The sequence below is a fragment of the Oncorhynchus nerka genome, unplaced genomic scaffold (genome assembly GCF_034236695.1).
Source record: "Oncorhynchus nerka isolate Pitt River unplaced genomic scaffold, Oner_Uvic_2.0 unplaced_scaffold_29___fragment_4___debris, whole genome shotgun sequence".
NCBI lineage: Eukaryota > Metazoa > Chordata > Actinopteri > Salmoniformes > Salmonidae > Oncorhynchus > Oncorhynchus nerka.
Window position 1 is genome coordinate 113,053 of NW_027040343.1, and position 26,914 is coordinate 139,966.

The following is a 26,914-nucleotide window of genomic DNA, read 5'->3' on the forward strand; positions in this document are numbered from 1 at the left end:
AATACAATTGCTCAGAGAAAAATATATAGTTTAACATGTAATTCTCAAAAGGTAGGGGTCTGAATTATTGCCACCCATGTTTTCAATTCTCCAGCGCCCTCCCCTCAGGAGGATAATGACACTGAAATGTTTTATGAGATGAGAGAACACATTGGGTGGGATCTTAGACCATTCCTCCATACAGAATCTCTCCAGGTCCTTGATTTATTTAGTCTGCGCTTATGTACTGCCCTGTTCAATTCAAACCACAGGTTTTCAATGGAGTTCAAGTCTGACAACTGAGATGGCCATTGAAAATGTTGAGTTTGTGCCCAAATAACCATTCCTTCCTGGATGTTGATGTGTCTTGCTGGAAGATCCACGTATGGCCAAGTTTCAGCCTCCTAGCAGATAGGTAACCAGGTTTTGGGCTAAACTATCCTGGTAGTGGGTAAAGTTTATTTATTTTATACAGGTATTTTTGCTCATCTTTATCAAGGGTATCAATAACTAGGTGCTTATTTTGATATCTAGTTATTTGACTGAATCAGAAATACAGATGTGGAGTAGATGTAGAGTTTGTTTTAAATTCTCATAAAAACTCTGAACTAATCAAACAACACTTGTTGCTCTTTGTACGTGTTGATATAATATTCATATTTAATGGAGAGGAAAAAAAGGTTTCCCTAAACTGCTTCATAATATTATAATTTATTGAAGGAAAAAAAAGTTTTTCACCCTCAACTGCGTTTCCTCCAGACAGCAGATGGCGATATGTGTTTTTCAGGCGATGTTTCTACTGTGACGTATAATCTTGTGGAAAGCTTCTTCAACAACTGCAGCCACCTCAGTAGCTCGCTGGACAACGAAGTCGGAACATTCAAGTTCTTTAGACAATTCCGTGGTTTATTTGCAACTATGCTTTAAACATACGTATGTGTAAACAACTAGCTACATCATTTAATTTACGTTATAAGTCAGCTAGCTGGCTGGTTAAGTTAGCACTAGTCTAGTCGCTAATGCTAACAAGCTATTATCCCCGACCATGAGCTCACTAAGCTACTCTCCTCCTGTTAAAGAAGAGGTCTGCTGGACGGAGAAGGAAGCTCTCGTCAAGGAGGAGGAGGAAGAGAATGATGTTACAATACAAAAACAAGTAGAGGGTGAGGCTGTTACAGTGAAAGAAGAAGAGAAAGCCGTTACAGTGAAAGAAGAGGAGGAAGAGAAAGAGGAGGATGTTACAGTAAAAGAAGAGGAGGAAGAGAAGGACGCCTTCAGAGTGAAAGAGGAGGAGGAAGATGCCGTTTTGGGAGTGGAGGATGAAGAGGGGGAGATTACTGTCACATTGGAGGAGGACGAAGAAGAGAAGACTGGAGAACTGATTAACACCAGTAAATACAGTGAGTACTATCTTAAACAGGGATACACACTCTGCTGTTGTTGAACCAATGTGTGATTTTTAAAAGAGCATTCTACACTTGAATATGTTTTTGTACTGTCTGAATTGTTCATGATGTCCGCCAGTGATTTTAACTTTTCCTGTTGAAAAGTGATATATAAATACAGTAAAGTATAAACACACTAATGGGAAACAAATAAATGTTTTGAGCAAAATAGTGTTTTTTTTAGACAACTGGAAACTAGAAGGAGTGAGGGATGTCATAGTAAGGCCTTAAAGGAGTTTGCTTGATGGGAAGTCGTGATGTCATCCTATAGGTGACTGATCTTCATGTGAATATTCATTATTCTTTTTTTTTTAATCCTTCCCTTTCTGTCAAGTTGGTTGTTGATCATTGCTAGAAAGCCATTTTCTAGTCTTGCTATAGACTTTCAAGACAAGTTAAGTCCAAACTGTAACTTCGCCACTCAGGAACATTCAATGTCATCTTGGTAAGCTCCTCCAGTGTAGATTTGGCCTTGTAGTTTAGGTTGTTTTTGTTTTCCTAAAGTTTTTTGTATTCAGATCTCTGAAATGCAGTGGCGTGCCCTGTGCCTGGGCCTTCAGTGAGGTCCTACACAGTCCCACCCGAATTAATCCACCTCTTATTACCATCATTATGATGCCATGGTTCTAGACACTATACATTTAGACAGAAACACAGTATAAAACCAGGCGTTGCGTCACCTTGAAATTGACATTTTTATTCATAGAATTGCAGGGGAAGAGTACAATACCTTTTCATTGTGCAGCTCCCATTGCCCTGCGCGCTTGTTCGTTGAGCTGTAGATCCACTCGGGTGTCCCCAAAAGTTTTCAAAAGCACTATTGCTTGTAAGTGCCCAGCCGTGTCTCATTACTGCCTTGGTTAGACAACTCAAGTTTGCAAAGCCAGTGTGGCTCCAAACACCAAATCTATCACTTGCAAATAATAGGCATTCCCAGCAGTACAGTTTGCAGTGCTTCTCGGAGCCTGTGAGCCATTGATAGCGCTCGTAGTTGGAACTTTGAAAGTGGCGAACGAACCCCTTTCCCGCCTGTGACAGGCTTTGTAGCGTCGGCGTCGGGCGACCTCTCCTGACAATGTCTAACTTTTCTTGAAAAGTTTGTCTTGAGAATGGCGTTATAATTATATCCTCGACCAAATCGATATCTTCTCCTCCTTCCGCCACTGTGGGTTAAAAAAAACAGCTTAGTAGTACGCAAATTAATTAGTTTATCAAATTCAGTTTCCTAGTTCTGAGGTTTGCATATACCTGCCCATATAGGACCTGCCTCTCAATATTGGTAATCCAATCAAAAGACGTGCACGCACTACGCCTGCTAGCTGGCTCCTGTGTAACACTGGAGCCAGCCAGCAGGCGTACAATAGCCAACTCTAAAGCTGATTGGTTGACACTAAATTTTCATTTCCATTCACTTTAAGCTACAAGCGCCCGCACTGTTGATTCTGAAGGCCTGAGGGCAGATTTTAGAACCCTGGCAACACATGATGGCTGAATATGATTGGATAAAAGATTTAACATAAAGACCAGCCCTCCAAATCTCAACCTGGGGCTGGAAGCAGTGCAACCAAGAGGAAAGCTATGAAATGAAGAGTATAACTCTTACTCTGGGGAATAATTTAATACATATTTGTGGGAAAATATATTTTAATTTTTTTTAAATATTCTGATGATGTTTAGGCCAGCAGAGAAGGCCTTGCTGGCCCTGACGGCCCACCACTGCTGAAATGTACTCTACCTACGTAACATTTAGTGTCTCCTTAAATTACACTGGGAAAACAGTTCATGGGCACAGAACTCCTGAATAATTTCAGATTTCGCACTACTCAATGGTTCTAACCGAGAGTCACCTTAACTTTATTGACAACACCCAAATGGATACTGTCATTAACGTGGTTCTATAATAATTAGACATTCTTAATACTGTAGCTATTTTGTTACAGTCACATGTTTAGCTATCATCAAGTGAATCAGGAAATCATTTTCTGACTGACAGTGAAATGACAAACGTCACGACATGCAACAACAACCAAAGTGCTTCTTCATTCATTACTCTGGTAAAGACAGTTATGCCGTGCTCCATGTTGGATCCAACATCCCTAACAAATTGATGTTTATAATGTGTTATTGTCTGCTTGATTTACTGTCGGGTCTCAGAGATACTTTCCTCATAATGTGTAGAGAACTGTTCCTTGATGGATAGGCTATTGTACAACACACAGAACTATTTTCCTTTATTCAGGACATTTAGAATGACAACACATTACAGAGTAGCCTAGTGGGATTATTAACAAAATTATCTGGTGACCAGGTTATGAAATATCATGACAAAGACATTTTAGTTTCCATGTTTCACCTGAAATAATAAATGATTTATAGTCAGAGGTCTATGTTATTGTTAGGGTGACGTTATGGGTACTACAGTAGGTCTATGTTGTTGTTAGGTGAAGTTATGGGTCCAACAGTAGGTCTGTGTTGTTGTTAGGTGAAGTTATGGGTCCTACAGTAGGTCTGTATTATTGCTAGGTAAAGTTATGGGTCCTACAGTAGGTCTGTATTATTGCTAGGTGAAGTTATGGGTCTTACAGTAGGTCTATGTTATTGTTAGCTGAAGTTATGGTCCTACAGTAGATCTATGTTGTTGTTAGGTGAAGTTATGGGTCTTACAGTAGGTCTATGTTGTTGTTTGGTGAAGTTATGGGTCCTATAGTAGGTCTATGTTGTTGTTAGGTGAAGTTATGGGTCCTACAGTAGGTCTATGGCAGGTAATCCCAAACTGGAGTATGCCGTCAGGGGTACTCCAAGTAATAATGTGATTCACATTTTTTTAAATGTGCAAATAATACATTTTCTTCACATTTTCAAACAGTCAATTTATATTTTCCAACGGGGCTATACATTTGGGGTTTTTTTCTCACGCGAGTAGCCTCGTTTCATTGCCAAAAATACAGTTAAACCATCTAGTGTTCAGCGAAATAGCAACACAATGTCAAATACAGGTAGCTTAGTCAAATAATTAACTTCCAATCACATTAACCGTTACTCTCTCGCGGGAATTCCACAAATATATGTAGCCAAATGTAGTTGTTGCTCATGTTGGTATCTGTACTGTTGGCGTAGGGAGACATAGTAGAGTGGTACCGCACGTGCAAGCAGTTGCTCCCGATGCCACTTGGGTACACTGCAGCATCTACCAACAGCCTCTTGCTGCCAAGGGAATGACTGACAGCTTGGAAAATGTTTTGGACACTACAGTGAAAATGGTTAACTATGTTAAAGCAAGGCCCCTGAACTCTCATGTATTTTCTGTAGTATGCAATGATATGGGAAGCAACCATGTAACGCTTTTACAACATACAGAAGTGCGCTGGTTATCAAGGGGCAAAGTATTTTTAAACTGAGAGACGAGCTTAACGTTGTCTTTACTGACCATAATTTTCACTTGTCTGACCGCTTGCATGATGACGAGTTTCTCACATGACTGGCCTATCTGGGTGGTGTTTTTTCTCGCCTGAATGATCTGAATCTAGTATTACAGGGACTCTCCGCAACTATGTTCAATGTGCGGGACAAAATTGAGGCTATGATTTAAGAAGTAGGAGCTGTTCTCTGTCTGCATTACCAAGGACAACACACAGGTCTTTCCATCATTATATGATTTTTTGTGTGCAAATGAACTCAAGCTTACGGACAATGTCAAATGTGATATAGCGAAGCACCTGAGTTGGGTGCGCAATTACGCAGGTACTTTCCCGAAACCGATGACACAAACAACTGTTATCCCTTTCATGCCCTGCCTCCAGTCCACTTACCGATATCTTAACAAGAGAACCTCATCGAAATTGCAACAAGCGGTTCTGTGAAAATGTTATTTAATCAGAAGGATTGGGCTGCGCTCAGAGTATCCTGCTTTGGCAACCTATGTGAGAGTGGATTCTCGCCCCTCACTAGCATGAAACTAAATACAGGCACAGACTGTGTGTGGAAAATGATTTAAGACAGAGACTCTCCAATACAACCCAACATTGCAGAGTTATGTGCATCCTTTCAAGCACACCCTTCTCATTAACCTGTGGTGAGTTATTCACAATTTTCAATGAACAAAGGTTTTATTTGTAAGATGGCAAAATTATTGATTTATATTATTATTTGTGCCCTGGTCCTCTGTCAACTGTCAAATAATTTAACAGATTTCAATTGTTGTACAACTTCATGGGTACGCTACCTTTTACCTTAAATAAACAGTGGATTTCTGCTGTTGTGGGCCTTTAATCATCTGTCTGACTTTGTCATTCACACAGGAGAGAGACATGACTATCGTGGATCCTCTGGGGAGCCTCGACAACATCATGAAGCTGACGAGGCAGAGAAGACTCTCTCCGGATCAGAACTCCTCAAGAAACACCAGCAGAAACCCACAGGGAAGAAATATATCTACTGCTCTGACTGTGGGAAACATTGCAAATCTTCATCAAAACTTAAAATACACCAGCGAGTACACACAGGAGAGAAACCTTATAGTTGTGATCAGTGTGGCAAGAGTTTTACTAAGTCGAACAACCTGGTATCACACCAGAGAACACACACAGGAGAGCAACCATATAGCTGTAAGCAATGTGGGAGGAGTTTTTCTCAGTCAAACAGCCTGGATAGACACCAAAGAACACACACAGGAGAGAAGCCTTATAGCTGTGATCAATGTGGGAAGAGTTTTACTCGGTCAAGCTCCCTGAAATTACACCAGAAACTACACACAAGAGAGCAGTCATATAGCTGAGAGCAATGTGACAAGAGATACACTCATTCAAGTGGTCTGATTAAACATCAGAAAATACATGCAGGAGATCCAGAGTGGAATGATCTCCAACACCAGACCTGGGTAGTAGAACACAGAGTGTGGAATGATCTCCAACACCAGACCTGGGTAGTAAAACACAGAGTGTAGAATGACCAACACCAGACCTATATACATCAAATCACATTTTATTTGTCACATACACTTGTTTAGCAGATGTTATTGCGGGTGTAGCAAAATGCTTGTGTTTCTAGCTCCAACAGTCCAGTAATATCTAACAAGTAATATCTAACAATACACACAATCTAAAGGAATGGAATTAAGAATATATAAATATTTGGACGAGTGATGTCAGAGCGGCATAGACTAAGATACAGTAGAATAGGATAGAATACAGTATGTACATATGAGATGAGTAATGCATAGACTAAGATACAGTAGAATATGATAGAATACAGTATATACATATGAGATGAGTAATGCCAGATGTGTAAACCTTATTAAAGTGACTAGTGTTCCATTCCTTAAAGTGGCCAATGATTTCAAGTCTGTGTATGTAGGCAGCAGCCTCTCTGTGTTAGTGATGGCTATTTAACATTCTGATGGCCTTGAGATTGAAAAACAGCTTCTGTCTCTCGGGCCCATCTTTAGTAGACCTGGGGCCTGTTGCACAAAACTAGGATAAGGGATTAAGCCAGGATATCTTGGTGATCCTGGCTCAATTGATCCGTAATCCGGTTGCACTAAAGATGGATAGGGGGCAGGAGGATATGTTATGGTATAAATTACCATGGAGATTTATTCTGTGGAGCTAGCCTGCTCCAGACCAGGCTAAATTCCAGGATCTATTTAATCTCATCCCTAATGTCAGTCAGCAGTCACCACAAATGGAAACCAATAGTTATTTCACTGCTCACTATACATTGTTATCACATATAACTAGACCCACTGTTATTATTTAAACGTTTGTGATCATTAATTTCAATGATTTTGGATAAAAAATGATTTTTAGATGATGTTGCTATCATTAGATAATTTACAGTTTCCCATAGACTATAAGGCTATATATAAAATGATAGAATATTAGGGCCACAGAGGGGAAAAAAACACAAGTCATAATATTGTAACCAGTTGTTTTAAAGGAGGACAGTTGTTAAAATGACAGATGTGGGGCATTTCGTGAAATTGTACTTCAGTATGGTTTCATAAACAAAGACATGCTGATGTGCCAGAATATTAAGTATCACATTGTCATAAGTATCAAAACTGTAAAAACAATATGTAGCTTTTCTGCAGAAAGAACCAGCCTCATAAATTTATGACTTTATCCTTTTTCTTCAGTGTGGCCCTAGTACTCTGTCATATAAACAAATACACATTCCATATGAATATAAAAACACAATGTGTAACATTATGTTCCTTTATTGAATAAGGACAAAACAAAGCAGGTAAACCATCAGCTCCTTTCGAAACTGAAGTCACAGTGACTCTACAAGATGGAAAGCACAGAATCCAAGCATATTATACAAAATGACACATTCAAAGGTCTGTATATAACACACCCTGCATGTCTGCACACTAAAATAAATGCAGGACAAATCCATACACATCAACTGAACAGACAAATGAATGGATGCAGTAGCCTCCCTGCAGCCTTGTATTACACACAGTATACCGCACAATCATCATAAGAGGCCAAATTCGTCAAAAAACGAACCAAAAAAAAACCAAATTCCTCTGCCACCGCAGGACATATTTACCCAAAATTGAAAGCACACATACTAACTAAAATAATTCAACACATATTGGTCCCTCAGCAGCCGACCACTGTCGTCATCAGGGAAGATTGCCGGATTGTCCCAGTCCATGGCTGGTGGCACTCTGGGGGCCCTCTCCTTCCTCAGGCAGGCCACATTGTGGAGGACAGCACAAGCCACAGTAATATCACATGCCCTAACAGGGCTGACCCTTAATTTGTGAAGGCAGTGAAAGCGTGCCTTCAGGAGGCCAAAGGTCATTTCAACTCTGGCCCTGGTCCTGGCATGGGCATGGTTGTAGGCCTGCTGTGCTTCCTGGGGGTCTGTGAAAGGTGTCAGGAGAAAAGGCTGGCAGCCATACCCCTGTCTCCCAGCAACACACCAGAGAATTCACCTGTCAACACAAAATCTCATCATTACTACCTCATAAACACAGTGATATTCTTGACACAGCCATGATGGTTATAAATAGGGGTTGTGTGGCTTACCTTGTAATAGGCACTGATAGATTTCAGAGGCCCGAAAGATTCTGGAGTCATGGACTGAGCCAGGCCATTTTGCCACAACATTGCTGATCACACAGTCAGCATTGCAGACCATCTGAAATCATAAGATGAGGAATATTACACCAATCAATGCACATCACTGGCAATGCAGAGTGTTCGTCAATGGACAATATCAAAAAGTTATGTTCACCTGAACATTAATGCTGTGAAAGGATTTCCTATTCACAAAATCGGCCTCATGGGCACCTGAGGGGCTTTTATCCTTATGTGTGTGCAGTCCACTGCACCAATGACATTGGGGAAACCTGTCACACAAAGTAATGAGTATCCTACTATGTGTTAACAGTTGTCCTGTAATTTGTAGATCCTCTTACCTGCAATCCTATAGAACTCCTCTTTGATGTCACAGAGTCTTCTGTGGCCAGGGAAGGAGATGAAGACATCTGCTAATGCTTTGATAGCCAGACACACACTCCTTATTGTGCGGCAAATTGTGGCCTTGTTCAGCTGTTCTGCATCCCCCACTGAGTACAGGAAGGCTCCACTAGCAAAAAGCGCAAGGCCACACAAACCATTTGCTCCACACTCAGTGCATGGCTCCGTGCAGTGCGGTGCTTAATCCTGGGACCCAGTAGTCTGCATAGATACCTGATGCCATCTGCAGAAAACCTGTATCTTTCATATAGATGGTCATCAGGGAAGGCCAGTGGGTCCAACCGGTCCATGAAGACCCTTTCTCGCCTGAAGGCTCTCCTCAGCACAAGTGCTTCTTCATCCACCACATCTCGCACGAATGGGCATGCCATTGTCAGAGCAGAAAGGAACACACAATTTTGGGCCTTCATATAGGCTAGTGGCCACACCTGGTGCTGGGGGGGTGGGCAAAAGAGGGCGATGCCTTATAACGATGACTTGGTTGTACTGATTGCTGGGAAAATAAAAAAAACCTTAGAAAGATGCCACCGTCCTGTGTGCTCACAATAAGAGCTCATATGTCATGGCTCACTTGACTTTACGAGAATATACCTAATTTTTATTTTGAGCTGTGTCATCTTCTTGGAGCTGGGGGAGGAAAGAAAAATAATGATTAATACATTTGTGTTACAGTTAGCATACAGTGTACATTGAAGGCATATCTCACCTCCCTCTCAAGTTTTTTTATTTCAAGGTCCAGTTTCCTAATTGTCCTCTTTTTTATTTCGGACTCCAGTGCAAGATTTTCCATCTTTTTCTTCTTGTACTGAATGTCTATGTCTGCCAGTTCTATTTGGCGCCGGAGGTGGTTGCCATACAACTTTCTGATAGCTTGTGAGCTCTGTGAACACAATACAATTAGCGCAGCTGGAATTTGGCAGGATGTGGTGTCCTTTTATTAATACGCACTATGTTGCCAGGCTGGTTTTCCCACTGTATAGCATCTGGGTCCTGTAAAAGAAATTAGATTTTTTGATTTTGATGAGGACTCCTCACCATTGTAGAGTAAATAGTACTTTCACAGTCTTAACATGATACCTCATGCCTTCTGGAATCCAGAGAGATGGTCTCCTCCTCATCATCGTCTCCATCATGTGCTGTTGCAGCTGCACTGGGGCCTTCACCCTATCACATTTAATCGGATTCATATTGAAGCTAGTAGACAAGACATGCCAGGCCTACAGTATGCCTTTGATGGAGTACTCACTGGATCAGCATCGTCTGGTGCTTGTGCTGGTGGCTCTAACAGGAACGCAGTGCTGCCAGGCACTGCAAGGCAATAGGTAAACCAAAGTCAGACAGTCCAAATTGATTCAATATGAATGTGGTTGTATCCCATGTAGAGATGGAAGGACATACCTTGAATGAAGCGGGTGGCATCTTGGGAGGAACCTATGCTCGTCTCTTTCCCCCCAGGGATCCCCTCTAAGACGGGCCTGCCTTTATTTAGCTCCAAGGCCATGTCCTCTGCTGGGGTAAGGTCAGCCTTTGGTGACCCACCACCCGTGCCTTGTCTGTGGGTATTCTTTTTCACTGCTAAAACAGTACAGACAATGTGTGAGCAGGCACCTTCTGGGTACAATATATGCTTGTGCTTTGTTAAATATTAGTCAGGGACCATACCATTCTGCAGAATGTTCTTGTATTTGATTTTGACCTGCTGCCATGTCCGTTTTGGCCCGTTCATGTTTAATCTACACACACACACATTTAATGGAGTCACACTGCAAGGCGGTCTGCAATACTTTGCCACGCTTTTTCTCTTTGCTTTATCACTGTGGCGGTGTTGCCTTTCTTCTTAATTATATCTTTTACCTCCTCGTATGCCTCCATGAGGATTTGTGCTTCCGACGGGGAAAAGTACGCGGCTCTAGTTGCCATGGTAAATCAGTTCATCTGTGATCTGTGGCGGGGTCTATTTGAGTGAGCCGTGAGCGCGCACCTATCCAGGATTGGTTTCACCTGGCTTAATGAATCCGTGTCTGCTCATCCTGGCTTGGTCTTTGTGCAACCAATTAAGCCTGGACGCACATGTTTTGGCTTCATTGAGCTCAGCTGAGTCATTTATCCCGGATGTCTTAATTCTACTTTTGTGCAACAGGCCCCTGTACTGACCTCACCTTCTGGATGATAGCGGGGTGAACAGGCAGTAGCTCAGGTAATAACAAAGAACAAATGTGTGTGCCTGAGGGGAAATTAACTTTTACACAGCCAAAAGGGGTGAGAAATTACACCAATATCAGTGGACAATTTGCACTAATGTAAATTAACATAGATGATGGAACATATTCCCCTTTGCTGACATGATGAACCACTAAGGGGACATAAATATTTACTATCTAAACCATGTGTGACCCTCACCTCTCTGGCTGTAGAAGTGTTCTTCCTAACCAGTACCTCAACAGCTCTCTGACTGAGCTCCACCCTCACTCTGTCTTTAGAGGAGAGGAAGGCTGAGGAGGGATGGAAGGATGAATGGATCAGTCAGTCAATAAAGGGTAGAGCTGCTGTCTGACAAAATCACTATTTTAGTAGTTCATTAAAGTGAATTAGGCTTTATGACTGATGAATACCAACTATCAATCACTTAGATCATGTATTTTCAGGTAGAGATACATCCTTGGGATGTCCTTAGCCCTTTGAAGTTGACATTTAAAATCATTAGGTAGGGGTTAGGGTTTAGGGTAGGGATGTCCTAAGGATCCCGGATAGCATTGACCATTGTGCATTATTCTGTCTCTTACATAGCAGGTGTAAAATAAACAGACAAGACAATTAGACACACAGTGCATTATGGTCATTGTAGTTTTAAAAATAGCATCTAATTATGCCAATCTCTATGTGGGGTTGATAGAGAAGAATGTGATTGTCAGCCCTAACAACCCATTCTAGCACCTCATCAGGCTCTGTAAAAGGCTACATTATCATCAATACAAAGCAGTGAACATCTGAAATTCACCCTCACCTTTGATGAACATGAAACAAGTTATCTGGTTTTTGATTAAGAGGGAGGGGTGTGGCTTTAGCACAGACCTGTACAGGAAGCCGACTGACAGCGATTCCCTGCTACGCCGAGACAGCTTCCACCCTACACCCCTAAAAGAGATCCTCCCCATCAGCCAATACAGTTGCATACACAGGATTTGTAGTACACAGAGTGACTATGACAAACAAGCCGACTGTCTGGATGAGTGTTTCAGACAGCGGGGTTACCCAGAGGAATGGCTGGATGAGTGTTTCAGACAGCGGTGTTACTCAGAGGAATTGCTGCATGACGCAAGGGATCGTTATAAAAATACAGTGGTGGAAAAAGTACCCAATTGTCATACTTGAGTAAAGAAAACATTTAAAATTTCATTTTAATTTTGTAAATTTAAAACAAAAACAAAACTGTTTGTACTTGTAGGTAACCAAATCGTGACTACAACTAAGTTACTAAGTCTTTAACCACACTATGTTACACTGGTGAGTAAAAACTCATGCTTCCTACACTTTACCTTGTTTTCTGAAAATAAAATTTTCCTCAATTGCGTCCAGTCAGCAGATGGACTAGATGCTGCTTAGGCCGCCCGTTGTGACTCCGTCAAGAATTCAGCAGAGCAAGTTTGTATGAAGGTCTGGTTATTAAATGGGTACATAGTCCAATAGTAATATCCTCTAAACCCCTCTGGTGATGAACTTTGCTGCCCTGTTTCCAGATGTCCACATTTCTGGGAGAACCTCTTCAAGTAAGTAAGTAAATAGATTTTGAAAATGTTTTAAAAAACCGATGTATTATTAGCTAACTAGCTACAGTGCAGGCTAACTCAAATGAGCTGCTCAATGAGCTATCTAGTTGGCTATCTAACTAACTTCAAATACTGTATAGATAGATAGCTAAGTTAATTAAATATCACCTGCTACCTAACTTCATATTAGCTATCTTGTTGTATTTATCACTGTAAAAAAAAACTCCAAATGCATTTGTAGGTAGCTAGCTAACAGCCATGGAGGAGGGTGAAAGGATAGCAGACCCAACTGTCAGTGAGATAGGAGGCTATTCTGGAAAGGGCAGGTACTTTTGTGTTGTTCCTGTCCCTAGAAGTGAGGACGGAGATAATAGTAACATAATATTCAGTGTGGTGTAATTTGACTATAATGAAGTGTTTCTTGTGAGGTTTTCTGTCCTCAGATAAAGAGCTCTATGAAAGCCAGTCTACATATGAAGAGGTCCCAATGAAGAGCAGTGGTTCTCAGTCCTGGGGACTCAGAGGCACATTGAGGGTTTTTGCCTCAGCACTGCACATCTGATTCAAATGATCAACTCATCATCAAGTTTCAAGTGGTATTTATGTATTCATTTGTGATGCTATTCTTGATATGATCCTGTTATTGTCACATGCTACACATACACATATGTGTGTCCATGCATCTATCAATCCAATGGTATCATGATTTGTTATCAGGGATATTATACTTTAGTAATCCACAATGACCTGGTGATGTAACAGTCTAATATTTACAATGTTTTCCATATTCCTACAGATACCTTGTAACTGGAGATTTCTTCAAAACAATTTCCTACAGTTAATGTGTAGGGCACTGCAAGGTTGGGTGACCAGGGTCATCTGGGACTGCCTCCTGGAGCAATTCAGGTGTGTGAAGGCTACCTGTGTCCTGCGCAACTTCATGAGGATGGACACGAGGACCAGGAGGGGATCTGCAGCTCACCGTTGTGTCCCAGAGGAGAAGTCTGCTGCTCTGCAGGATGTTTCAAGGATGGGGTCCAACAACGCAGCAAGAGAGGCATTCCATGTGCAGGAGATCTTCACCTCCTACTTCTTCAAAGAGGGTGCTGTTCCCTGGCAACACCTTAGACTACACTATGCACAAACAAAGGCTCGTTTAAGAGCCATTCACATTGCAATAAGAGTATTCTTCCATTTACTTAGCTATGTCAACTGCAGTTATTCAATTCACAGTTTCTCTCCCTTTGATTTCTACTTCTCATGTGAGGGTGCTGTTTAGGTAAAGGTGTGATGTCTGGGCAAAAAAACAAAACATGTACAACAATTAGACACCCTATAACCCATACCTACACACTCATGTATCAATCTGATTGATGGATTGTGTTGTGCAGTAAGCCAGTTCAGGTGTATAACTGTGGCTTCTTCCACCTTCAAAGAATAGGCAAGAGGGCCAACCGTGAAGAATAGTAAGACACTTCATTATTTCTATAACTACGCTATATTGTTTGTCCATTCATTGTCTGTTTTTCAGCATAAAGTACTCTGCAGCCACTTAGTGTGGTGTGGACACCAGGTGCGGCCACACACAGATTCCTGTTGAACACTGTCACTTTAACTACCTTATTTTCTCAATAACGGCCTCTCTCCTTCACTTCATCCCCCTTCTCCCTAAATCCTCTAGGTTATATCAGCTGTGTCGGTGAACCCCTCCTGGGTCTGATCTGGCTACATCGATAATCCTGGTATTGGATATGACTGAAAAATAATCTCGAAGACATTCATACCTGAACAACACCTTTATTTACCAAGGTAGAGTACATGATCAGTGAATATATTAAATGTACAGGCTACAATGTGGGGATCTCATGCATGGCAATAACTACATGTATATAGGACTTGCATCCTTGGTACAACATATTATATTCTACTCAATCCATAGGCTTCATGAATGTCATTCAGGCTGTTTTGAAGTTAATACAACTGTCTATGATAGCTGAGGTTCATAGCTAGGTTCTTCTATGATAGCTGAGGTTCTTAACTAATATGTATACCAAACGTTTGGGTCCATACACAGATCGGCTAGATAGCTAGCTACACATCCATAGGCATACAGGTATTATAATCATCCACTGCACAATAAGCAAGAACATAGCTAGTACGTTATTTAATCTATCTGCATGGCAAATATCACCAAGGCAAGTTTACAACACTGTACATTCAATTTGCAGTAAATTCGTCAGTTAGCTAGATTCTATACATCCACTGTTTCACAAAATGACAGCCAGGTTTTCTTGTTGCTTCAGGAGTCCCTCAAACAACCAGAATGACAATTTCATAGTCATGTCACGAAACCCATAAAGCTAGCTAATGTTAGCTTGTCAGCTAGCTGGCTAAATCCCGATTTTCGTAAATGAACTTAAAAAAAAAAAATGCATAATCGTTTCTCTACATTAACTAACATTCCTGTCAACTGTACATGTTTTTTGCATGATTCGTTATGACCTTATAATCCCTTACATTTGCTTCCATCCTATTATTTCTGTCAGCCATCTTTGCTGAAGAAAGTCCAACAGTCACTAGTGCAGCAGCAGCCTCCCCGGTCCTTAGTGCCGGCCCAGTAAGATGTTTAAGATGCGATGGAACAGTTCACGAAAAAAAAAAAAAAATCACGGAAAAAATATTTTGACTGATATTGATTTATTTAGGGGGGCTTTTTAATATTTTAGGACAAGCGTCGTCTCTGATTCCTACACTTTAACTTTTTGTCAGAACATTACAATATACATTTTACTCAACTGCGTTACCCACTCCAGTCAACAGATGGGCGGTCTGACTTTAAGGCGATGCTGCTAGTGTGACTTATCTAGTGGACGGAACGCTTCATTCAACAGCAACAACAGTTCGTCAGGCACCTCGGTAGCTTGCTAGACAAAATAGCCGAACCAATAAAGCTCTTTAGACGCTTTCGTGTATATTAGCCACTGTGTTTAAAACCCACCTCTGTCTAGTTAGTTATCCGATGTAATTTCATATTTACGGTGTTGTAGTTATTAGTCAGCTAGCGGGCTGTTTAAATTAGCTTTAGCCTAGCTAGCTAACATCCCCGACCATGCGGTCACTTAGTTACTCTCCTCCTGAAAAAAAAGGAGGTCTGCTGGACGGAGAAAGAAGTTCTCGTGAAAGAGGAGGAGGAAGAGGAGGCTGTTACATTACAAAAACAAGTAGAGGGTGAGACTTACAGGGAAAGAAGAGGAAGACGCATTGAGAGTGAAAGAGAAGGAGGATGTTACTGTATAAGAAGAGGTGGATGCTGTTGTTGAAGTTAAAGTGGAGGAGGTGGAGATGACTGTCACATCGAAAAAGGAGGAGGAAACTGGATATCTGGGCCCGGTTTCCCAAACGCATCTTAAGGCATCCAATGGTTCTAACAGGCCCTGATTAACAGCCGATTAACACTTTTTTTACTCTGTTTAGAAACGATGTAAACCAACACTGTATCACCTCAACATGGTTAAAACTATAATGTTGATATCATGGACGGTCAGTCCTTGCATCCATAGGTCTGTCTGTATGAATTTGAGACCAGTTACATTTCTCCAGCCCAATCATCATCTTATTACCAAAACAGTGGTGGAATTACAGCTTTGTTAGTGTTTCAACTGCAGATTGGTTGATTGATTGTTGTGTGGATTTTTTAAAGTGACAACCTAGTATTTAAACAGAAACAAAATGGCTGCCCAGACACTTGGGGCTGGAGAAATGTAACCAATCTCAAATTCATAGAGAAAGCTATTGTAGCAACCTTAACCCAAAACCAAGGGACCACGTCAAGAAGTTTAGAGATCTTGGTGTAACAGTTATAAGGTGTTGGCTTGACAGTCGCTGGACCCAGATTTGAGTTCAGCTCAGGGCTACCCCCTGAATTCACTACACTATGAATACAAGGACTGGCCATCCATGATGTCATAATGATCGTTTAACCAGGTTTCTAGGCTATATAGAATATTCTAGAATTGCCAGTGGAGATTTCCTGTGGAGGTAATTAAACATTTGAATAAGGCTGTAACTTAACAAAATGTGGAAGAAGGAAAGGGGTCTGAACTTTCTGAATGCCCTTTAAGTTTTATTACATTTTTTTTCAAATGTAACCTTTATTTAACTAGGCAGGGCAGTTCAGAACAAATTCTTATTTACAATGATGGCAGACACCAGCCAAAACCGAACGACGCCGGGCCAATTGTGCGCCTCCCTATCGGACTCCCAATCACGGCCGGTTGGGATACAGCCTGGATTCGACCCAGGGTCTGTAGGGACGCCTCAAGCACTGAAATGCAGTGCCTTAGACCGTTGCACCACTCGGGAGCCCCAAAATCATGTTCTAGTGCTGTCCCCAACTAAAATAAATCTTGGCCAACCAAGAGTCTTCTGTTGTTTCTACCAATCAATTGGTTGAACATTTTTGACGTGTATCTTTCCATATATAGACACACATTGCGCTGTAATATTCAGAATACATTGTGAAAAACTAAAATCGATATTGGTAAATAGTGGTTTCCTCATTGGCATGGAGGAGTTTCTACAACCAAATTGCATGGCCTATATTGGAGACCAAAAGTCATCTGGCACACTGTTTACATATTACATTTACATTTAAGTCATTTAGCAGACGCTCTTATCCAGAGCGACTTACAAATTGGTGCATTCACCTTATGACATCCAGTGGAACAGTAGTGCATCTAAATCTTTTAGGGGGGTGAGAGGGATTACTTTATCCTATCCTAGGTATTCCTTAAAGAGGTGGGGTTTCAGGTGTCTCCGGAAGGTGGTGATTGACTCCGCTGTCCTGGCGTCGTGAGGGAGTTTGTTCCACCATTGGGGGGCCAGAGCAGCGAACAGTTTTGACTGGGCTGAGCGGGAACTGTACTTCCTCAGTGGTAGGGAGGCGAGCAGGCCAGAGGTGGATGAACGCAGTGCCCTTGTTTGGGTGTAGGGCCTGATCAGAGCCTGGCGGTACTGAGGTGCCGTTCCCCTCACAGCTCCGTAGGCAAGCACCATGGTCTTGTAGCGGATGCGAGCTTCAACTGGAAGCCAGTGGAGAGAGCGGGGTGACGTGAGAGAACTTGGGAAGGTTGAACACCAGACGGGCTGCGGCGTTCTGGATGAGTTGTAGGGGTTTAATGGCACAGGCAGGGAGCCCAGCCAACAGCGAGTTGCAGTAATCCAGACGGGAGATGACAGAGTTTAGAGTTTCAACAACATGAATATCTTATTTCTAGCCTACAATCATCGATGTTACTACTAATGTGAAAACAAGACTAAATGACTATTCTTGCTCATTTTAAGACAATTGTCAAATAATTTTAACATTCATTACAGATTTTCAGTTGTTGTACAACATCATGGCTATGCTGTTGGCATCACCTTTTACAGTGGATTTCCGCTGTTGTGGGCTTTAACCATCTATCTGACTTTGTTGCTCACACAGGAGAGAGACGGGACTATCGTGGAGCCTCAACAAAATCATGATGCTAACAAGGCAGAAAACAGTCTCTCCAGATCAAAACACCCCAAGAAACACCTGCAGAGACCCACAGGGAAGAGAATTCACTGCTGCTCTGACTGTGGAAAGTGTTTTGTTTCTTCAGGATGTTTAAAATCACACCAGAGAACACACACAGGAGAGAAACCTTATAGCTGTGATCAATGTGGGAAGAGATATGTTACATCTAGCGGTCTGACTAAACACCAGAGAACGCACACAGGAGAGAAACCTTATAGCTGTATTCAATGTGGGAAGAGTTTTACTCAGTCATTCAGCCTGATATTACACCAGAGGACACACACAGGAGAAGAATCTTATATCTGTGCGCAATGCGGGAAGAGATTCGCCTCAGCAGACATTAAAGTTCACCAGAAAATCCACACAGGAGAGACCTTTTTGCTGCTCTGACTGTGGAACGAGTTTTTTTTTCTCGCTCAGGACAATTACAATCATACCAGAGAACACACACAGTAGAGAAACCTTCTAGCTGTAATCAATGTGAGAAGAGTTTTACTCAGTCAGGCAACCTGGTATCACACCAGAGAACACACACAGGAAATAATCCTTTTAGCTGTGAGGAATGTGAAAAGAGTTTTACTACATCTAACCATCTTATTGTACACCAGAGAACACACACAGGTGAGACATCTCATAACTTTGATCTATGTGACAAGAGATACTCTGATCAAACATCAGAAAATACATGGAGGAGTTGTTTCATGATATAAATGAAATGATGTCACAATGTAGAATGTTTTAACATTGTAGAAGGAGTATTTTAATGATGTCACAATGTAGAACCCTAAATGTTTGTCGCCTGTTCTATTGATTTCAGCATGATATGGATATTAGCCTCAGGGGGAAAATCCAGGCTCTGAATTGAAAGTACTATTTATGTGATTTAACAAAAATTGACTAACAAAAAATTGTTGTTACACTTACCACGTTGGTGACCCACTTGAATCAAAATGCAACACTTCAACACTTGTTGCTAGCTGTTTTTTTTACAAATTGTCCTCTAACCAATGATTTACACATTATTCCCAGATTCCTTGTGGTTTTTGCTGTGTTGGATTTTAACAGGATGTGCAACCTGATTTCCCCCCAAATCGATATCAGTGATTTATTGCTACTTGTGCAGTTTTTAAGGTGCTTGTTTAAAAAAATAAAAGTAATATGATTTCTGTGGCAGAAGTTTGTGTGTATATTAATTTTGTATCATTCTGTGCCTGACCATTAAGTAAATTATTGTCAATACATATTATTAACAAAGGGGTGTACATTTGGTTTTGATACTTAATATTTACAATTAAAATATATATAACCTTCAAGCTGCATACTGGACCCTATTCCAACTAAACTACTGAATGAGCTGCTTCCTTTGCTTGGCCCTCCTATGTTGAACATATTACACAGCTCTCTATCTACCGGATGTGTACCAAACTCACTAAAAATGGCAGTATAAAGCCTCTTGAAAAGGCCAAACCTTGACCCAGAAAATATAAAAATCTATCAGCCTATATCGAATCTTCCATTCCTCTCAAAAGATTTAGAAAAAGCTATTGTGCAGCAACTCACTGCCTTCCTGAAGACAAACAATGTATACGAAATGCTTCAGTCTGGTTTTAGACCCCATCATAGCACTGAGACTGCACTTAAGGTTGTAAATGACCTTTTAATGGCATCAGACCGAGGCTCTGCATCTGTCCTCGTGCTCCTAGACCTTAGTGCTGCTTTTGATACCATTGATCACCACATTCTTTTGGAGAGATTGGAAACCCAAATTGGTCTACACGGACAAGTTCTGGCCTGGTTTAGATCTTATCTGTCGGGAAGATATCAGTTTGTCTCTGTGAATGGTTTGTCCTCTGACAAATCAACTGTACATTTCGGTGTTCCTCAAGGTTCCCTTTTTAGGACCACTATTGTTTTCACTATATAGTTTACCTCTTGGGGATGTAATTCGAAAACATAATGTTAACTTTCACTGCTATGCGGATGACACACAGCTGTACATTTCAATGAAACATGGTGAAGCCCCAAAATTGCCCTCAAGAGAAGCCTGTGTTTCAGACATAAGGAAGTAGAAAACGTTCTACTTTTAAACTAGGACAAAACAGAGGTGCTTGTTCTAGGTCCCAAGAAAAAAAGAGATCTTCTGTTGAATCTGACAATTAATCTTGATGGTTGTACAGTCGTCTCAAATAAAACTGAAGGACCTCGACGTTACTCTGGAACCTGATATCTCTTTTGACGAACATATCAAGACTGTTTCAAGGACAACTTTTTTCCATCTACGTAACATTGCAAAAATCACAAACTTTCTGTCCAAAAATTATGCAGAAAAATTAATCCATGCTTTTGTTACTTCTAGATTAGACTACTGCAATGCTCTACGTTCCCGGATACCTGGATAAAGCACTAATTAAACTTCAGTTAGTGTTAAATACGGCTTGCTAGAATCCTGACTAGAACCCCAAAATTTGATCATATTACTCCAGTGCTAGCCTCCCTATACTGGCTTCCTGTTAAGGCAAGGGCTGATTTCAAGATTTTACTGCTAACCTACAAAGCATTACATGGGCTTGCTCCTAACTATCTTTCTGATTTGGTCGTGCCGTACATACCTACACGTACGCTACGGTCACAAGACCTAATTGTCCCTAGAATTGCTAAGCAAACAGCTGGAGGCCGGGCTTTCTCCTATAAAGCTCAATTTTCATGGAATAGTCTGCCTACCCATGTGAGAGACGCAGACTTGGTCTCAACCTTTATGTCTTTACTGAAGACTCATCTCTTCAGTGGGTCATATGATTGAGTGTAGTCTGGCCCAGGAGTGTGAAGATGAACGGAAAGGCTCTGGAGCAATGAACCGCCCTTGCTGTCTCTGCCTGGCCGGTTCCCCTCTCTCCACTGGGATTCTTTGCCTCTAACCCTATTACAGGGGCTGAGTCACTGGCTTACTGGTGTTCTTTCATGCTGTCCCTAGGATGGGTGCTTCACTTGAGTGGGTTGAGTCACTGACGTGATCTTCCTGTCTGGGTTGCCCCCCCCCCTTGGGTTGTGCCGTGGCGGAGATCTTTGTGGGCTATACTCGGCCTTGTCTCAGGACGGTAAGTTGGTGGTTGAAGATATCCCTCTAGTGGTGTGGGGCTGTGCTTTGGCAAAGTGGGTGGGGTTATATCCTTCCTGTTTGGCCCTGTCCGGGGGTGTCCTCGGATGGGGCCACAGTGTCTCCTGACCCCTCCTGTCTCAGTCTCCATTATTTATGCTGCAGTAGTTTATGTGTCGGGAGGCTAGGGTCAGTTTGTTATATCTGGAGTACTTCTCCTGTCTTATGCGGTGTCCTGTGTGAATTTAAGTATGCTCTCTCTAATTCTCTCTTTCTCTCCCTCGGAGGACCTTGAGCCCTAGGACCATGCCTCAGGACTACCTGGCATGATGACTCCTTGCTGTCCCCAGTCCACCTGGGCGTGCTGCTGCTCCAGTTTCAACTGTTCTGTCTGCGGCTATGGAATCCTGACCTGTTCACCGGACGTGCTACCTGTCCCAGACCTGCTGTTTTTAACTCTCTAGAGACAGCAGGAGTGGTAGAGATACTCTTAATGATCGGCTTTGAAAAGCCAACTGACATTTACTCCTGAGGTGCTGACTTGCTGCACCCTCGACAACTACTGTGATTATTATTATTTGACCATGCTGGTCATTTATGAACATTTGAACATCTTGGCCATGTTCTGTTATAATCTCCACCCGGCACAGCCAGAAGAGCCTGGCCACCCCTCATAGCCTGGTTCCTCTCTAGGTTTCTTCCTAGGTTTTGGCCTTTCTAGGGAGCTTTTCCTAGCCACCGTGATTCTACACCTGCATTGCTTGCTGTTTGTGGTTTTAGGCTGGGTTTCTGTACAGAACTTTGAGATATCAGCTGATGTACGAAGGGCTTTATAAATACATTTGATTTGAATTTGTAACATTTATTAATTATTCGTGCAACCAACTGACAATTTTTGGGTATAATTATATTGACGTTGTTGCCCTTCTTTTAGAATATCAGGGTTCATTCTCAGATGTGCCAACCCAAATGTACTAGAAGAGTTCTTGAAGCTAGTGAGTTTTAGGAAGACGAGAATTCTAGAAGCTAGTGAGTTTTAGGAAGACAAGAGTTCTCGAAGCTGGTGAGTTTTAGGAAGGCGAGAGTTCTAGAAGCTAATGAGTTTTAGGAAGACGAGAGTTCTAAAGCTCGTGAGTTTTAGGAAGACGAGAGTACTAGAAGCTAGTGAGTTTTAGGAAGACGAGAGTTCTAGAAGCTCGTGAGTTTTAGGAAGACGAGAGTTCTAGAAGCTAGTGAGTTTTAGGTAGACGAGAGTTCTAGAAGCTAGTGAGATTTAGGAAGACGAGAGTTCTAGAAGCTAGTGAGTTTTAGGTAGACGAGAGTTCTAGAAGCTAGTGAGTTTTAGGAAGACGAGAGTTCTAGAAGCTAGTGAGTTTTAGGAAGACGAGAGTTCTAGAAGCTAGTGAGTTTTAGAAAGACGAGAGTTCTAGAAGCTCGTGAGTTTTAGGAAGATGAGAGTTCTAGAAGCTAGTGAGTTTTAGGAAGACGAGCTAGTGAGTTTTTCTTTCTTGTTTTTAATTGTTGACAGCCAGTAGACACAATGTTTATATTGTAGGTGAAGCATTGTAGTTGATTATAAGTTGTTTTCTGTTGGTGGTAAGCAAAGTTGTCCAGCAAAAATATAGGATATATTTGTTGTCTTAAAGGGGAAGGTGTTACAGGCTTTGGTTTTTCATTTATGTTTTGAGGTTGGACTTTAGCACGTTAGCATGTAGGGAGAACCGATTGGTGTCACCTTGTTAGTCAGTATGTGTTACATCTGTGCTGGCTTGTCCATCTCGTTATGGTTGAATATTTCATCCAATTGTTAATATTTTAATCAATGGATTTTTCTTAGGATGCTCATTAGTCTTTCAGTTGTTAATCTTGTTTTTTTATCCTCTTATATTTGTTATGTAGTAAATATTATTGTTTGTTTTTCATTCCATGTCTGAAATGTGCTGTATAAATAAAGCTTGATTTGAACATATTGCAAAACAAATTAACCCAATGACTGACAATCAACAGACTTAATTATTTTATTTAACCTTTATTTAACTAGGCAAGTCAGTTAAGAACAAATTCTTATTTACAATGATTGCCTACCAGGGAACAGTGGGTTAACTGCCTTGTTCAGGGGCAGAACAACATATTTTTACCTTGTCAGCTCTAACCACTAGGCTACTTGCCGCCCTCTTGCTTAACTAATGAGCACATATTTTAGTACATCTTAGTATGAAAAACAGTATAAATTCAGTGTATCTTCCACTATGTCAAAACAGTTTCACTTTTCAACCATCCCAGTAAATTTGTTGAAACTGAAACATTTTGAAAATCAACAATCCGTTAAAAGGATTCAACAACTGTAAACTGAAACAAACAATTGGATCAAACAGATCAATCCAACTGGACATTAGGTTTCATTCAGACCCTGCAGGGCTTGGATTAAGCCAGGACTAGATAAACTAGGACATTTAAGAAGCTTTCCTGAACGTGGTTTAAATTAGGCTTAGTTAGTCGGAGACTGGAGTCCTGGAGTCAGGTAAGTAAGCCTAAATGAGAACACCTGGGTTAAGCCTGATTAGGTTCAGTATGAACACCTGGGTTAATCCTGATTAGGTTCAGTAATCTTGAGACGAAACAAAGACAGAGGCTGCAATTTGCTGTGAATTCAATGGAAATGTTACCACAAGAAGAATACAACAACTTCAGGTGAGATATCTGCATTATTATCAGGATTACAAGACGAAACAACAACTTCAGGTGAGATATCTGTATTATTATCAGTATTACATGAAGAAACAACAACTTCAGGTGAGATATCTGCATTATTATCAGGATTACAAGAAGAAACAACAACTAGAGGTGATATATATTTTTTATTTCACCTTTATTTAACCAGGTAGGCAAGTTCTCATTTACAATTGCGACCTGGCCAAGATAAAGCAAAGCAGTTCGACACATACAACAACAAAGAGTTACACATGGAGTAAAACAAACATACAGTCAATAATACAGTGGAAAAATAAGTCTATATACAATGTGAGCAAGTGAGGTGAGATAAGGGAGGTAAAGGCAAAAAAGGCCATGGTGGCAAAGTAAATACAATATAGCAAGTAAAACACTGGAATGGTAGATTTGCAATGGAAGAATGTGCCAAGTAGAGATATAAATAATGGGGTGCAAAGGAGCAAAATAAATAAATACAGTAGGGAAAGAGGAAGTTGTTTGGGCTAAATTATAGATGGGCTATGTACAGGTTCAGTAATCTGTGAGCTGCTCTGACAGTTGGTGCTTAAAGCTAGTGAGGGAGATAAGTGTTTCCAGTTTCAGAGATTTTTGTAGTTCGTTCCAGTCATTGGCAGCAGAGAACTGGAAGGAGAGGCAGCCAAAGAAAGAATTGGTTTTGGGGGTGACTAGAGAGAGAAACCTGCTGGAGCACGTGCTACAGGTGGGTGCTGCTATGGTGACCAGCGAGCTGAGATAAGGGGGGACATTACCTAGCAGGGTCTTGTAGATGACCTGGAGCCAGTGGGTTTGGCGACGAGTATGAAGCGAGGGCCAGCCAACAAGAGCGCACAGGTCGCAGTGGTGGGTAGTATATGGGGCTTTGGTGACAAAACGGATGGCACTGTGATACACTGCATACAATATATTGAGTCGGGTATTGGAGGCTATTTTGTAAATGACATCGCCGAAGTCGAGGATTGGTAGGATGGTCAGTTTTACAAGGGTATGTTTGGCAGCATGAGTAAAGGATGCTTTGTTGCGAAATAGGAAGCCAATTCTAGATTTAACTTTGGATTGGAGATGTTTGATGTGAGTCTGTAAGGAGAGTTTACAGTCTAACCAGACACCTAGGTATTTGTAGTTGTCCACGTATTCTACGTCAGAGCCGTCCAGAGTAGTGATGTTGGACAGGCGGGCAGGGGCAGGCAGCGATCGGTTGAAGAGCATGCATTTAGTTTTACTTGTATTTAAGAGCAATTGGAGGCCACGAAAGGAGAGTTGTATGGCATTGATGCTCGCCTGGAGGGTTGAGTGTCCAAAGAAGGGCCAGAAGTATACAGAATGGTGCCATCTGCGTAGAGGTGGATCAGAGACTCACCAGCAGCAAGAGCGACATCATTGATGTATACAGAGAAGAGAGTCGGTCCACGAATTTAACCCTGTGGCACCCCCATAGAGACTGCCAGAGGCCGGGGCAACAGATCCTCCGATTTGACACACTGAACTCTATCAGAGAAGTAGTTGGTGAACCAGGCGAGGCAATCATTTGAGAAGCCAAGACTGTCGAGTCTGCCGATGAGGGTGTGGTGATTGACAGAGTCGAAAGCCTTGGCCAGGTCAATGAATACGGCTGTACAGTATTATATATATGCATTATTATCAGGATTACAAGAAGAAACAACAACTAGAGTTGAGATATCTGTATTATTATCAGGATTACAAGAAGAAACAGCAACTAGAGGTGAGATATCTCCATTATTACCAGGATTACAAGAAGAAACAACAACTAGAGGTGAGATATCTGCATTACTTTCAGGATTACAAGAAGAAACAACAACTAGAGGTGAGATCTGCATTATCATTATTTCACATTTCTCAAATTCATATTTTTGTGAAATCACTTCTATTATTAAATTATCTCTGCCTTTTTATAGACTCTGTGGAAATACCTTAAACTGTCTTTAAAAAGAGAGAAAGCAGAGAGAGATTTACTACTGGTGGTGGACCTCCAAAACAACACAAGACTGATGAACTGAGTGACTTCCTGTCTGGAATAATAGAGCAGCACCAACCTCTGGACAGTATACCGGACGATGGCCAACCTCTGGACGGTATACCGGACGATGGCCACCCTCTGGACGGTATACCGGACGATGGCCAACCTCTGGACGGTATACCGGACGATGACCATTTGGACAGTTCAGATGAAGAACTGAGCACAAATGGTACATATACCAACTCACTGTGTACTGGCTCTTATAAACAAAGACAGTAAATTGGTTACTTCCTTTGGTAAATATATTCCACTGTCTGTGTCAATCTTTATTCTACTTCATTCTAAGAACCATATGAGTTTATTTGTGCTTCTAACCATGTTCTTTTTCCAGAGGAAAGGAATGTTACTATGTAGTAACTATTAGTAGACCATGTTACTATGTAGTAACTATTAGTAGACCATGTTACTATGTAGTAACTATTAGAAGACCATGTTACTATGTAGTAACTATTAGAAGACCATGTTACTATGTAGTAACTATTAGAAGACCATGTTACTATGTAGTAACTATTAGAAGACCATGTTACTATGTAGTAACTATTAGTAGACCATGTTACTATGTAGTAACTATTAGAAGACCATGTTACTATGTAGTAACTATTAGAAGACCATGTTACTATGTAGTAACTATTAGTAGACCATGTTACTATGTAGTAACTATTAGTAGACCATGTTACTATGTAGTAACTATTAGTAGACCATGTTACTATGTAGTAACTATTAGTAGACCATGTTACTTTGTAGTAACTATTAGTAGACCATGTTACTATGTAGTAACTATTAGTAGACCATGTTACTTTGTAGTAACTATTAG

The 26,914-nt window shown here is 41.2% G+C and overlaps 1 protein-coding gene and 1 long non-coding RNA gene across 2 annotated transcripts; both read left to right on the forward strand.

The window, feature by feature from the left end:
- The first annotated feature begins 805 nt into the window (after window positions 1-805).
- LOC135570614 (zinc finger protein with KRAB and SCAN domains 3-like) lies at window positions 806-19,417 on the forward strand. The gene is given in 5 exon segments (XM_065016557.1): window positions 806-1,379; window positions 5,723-6,195; window positions 13,520-13,789; window positions 15,228-15,298; window positions 18,327-19,417. Coding segments are annotated over 5 exon segments (1,254 nt in total). The 5' UTR covers window positions 806-1,024; the 3' UTR covers window positions 18,412-19,417.
- A 4,538-nt stretch (window positions 19,418-23,955) lies between these two features.
- On the forward strand, window positions 23,956-26,066 carry LOC115120127 (uncharacterized). Its single transcript, XR_003862102.2, has 3 exons — window positions 23,956-24,026; window positions 25,759-25,887; window positions 25,979-26,066. It is a non-coding gene; the product is annotated as an uncharacterized LOC115120127 (long non-coding RNA).
- Window positions 26,067-26,914: the final 848 nt, after the last annotated feature.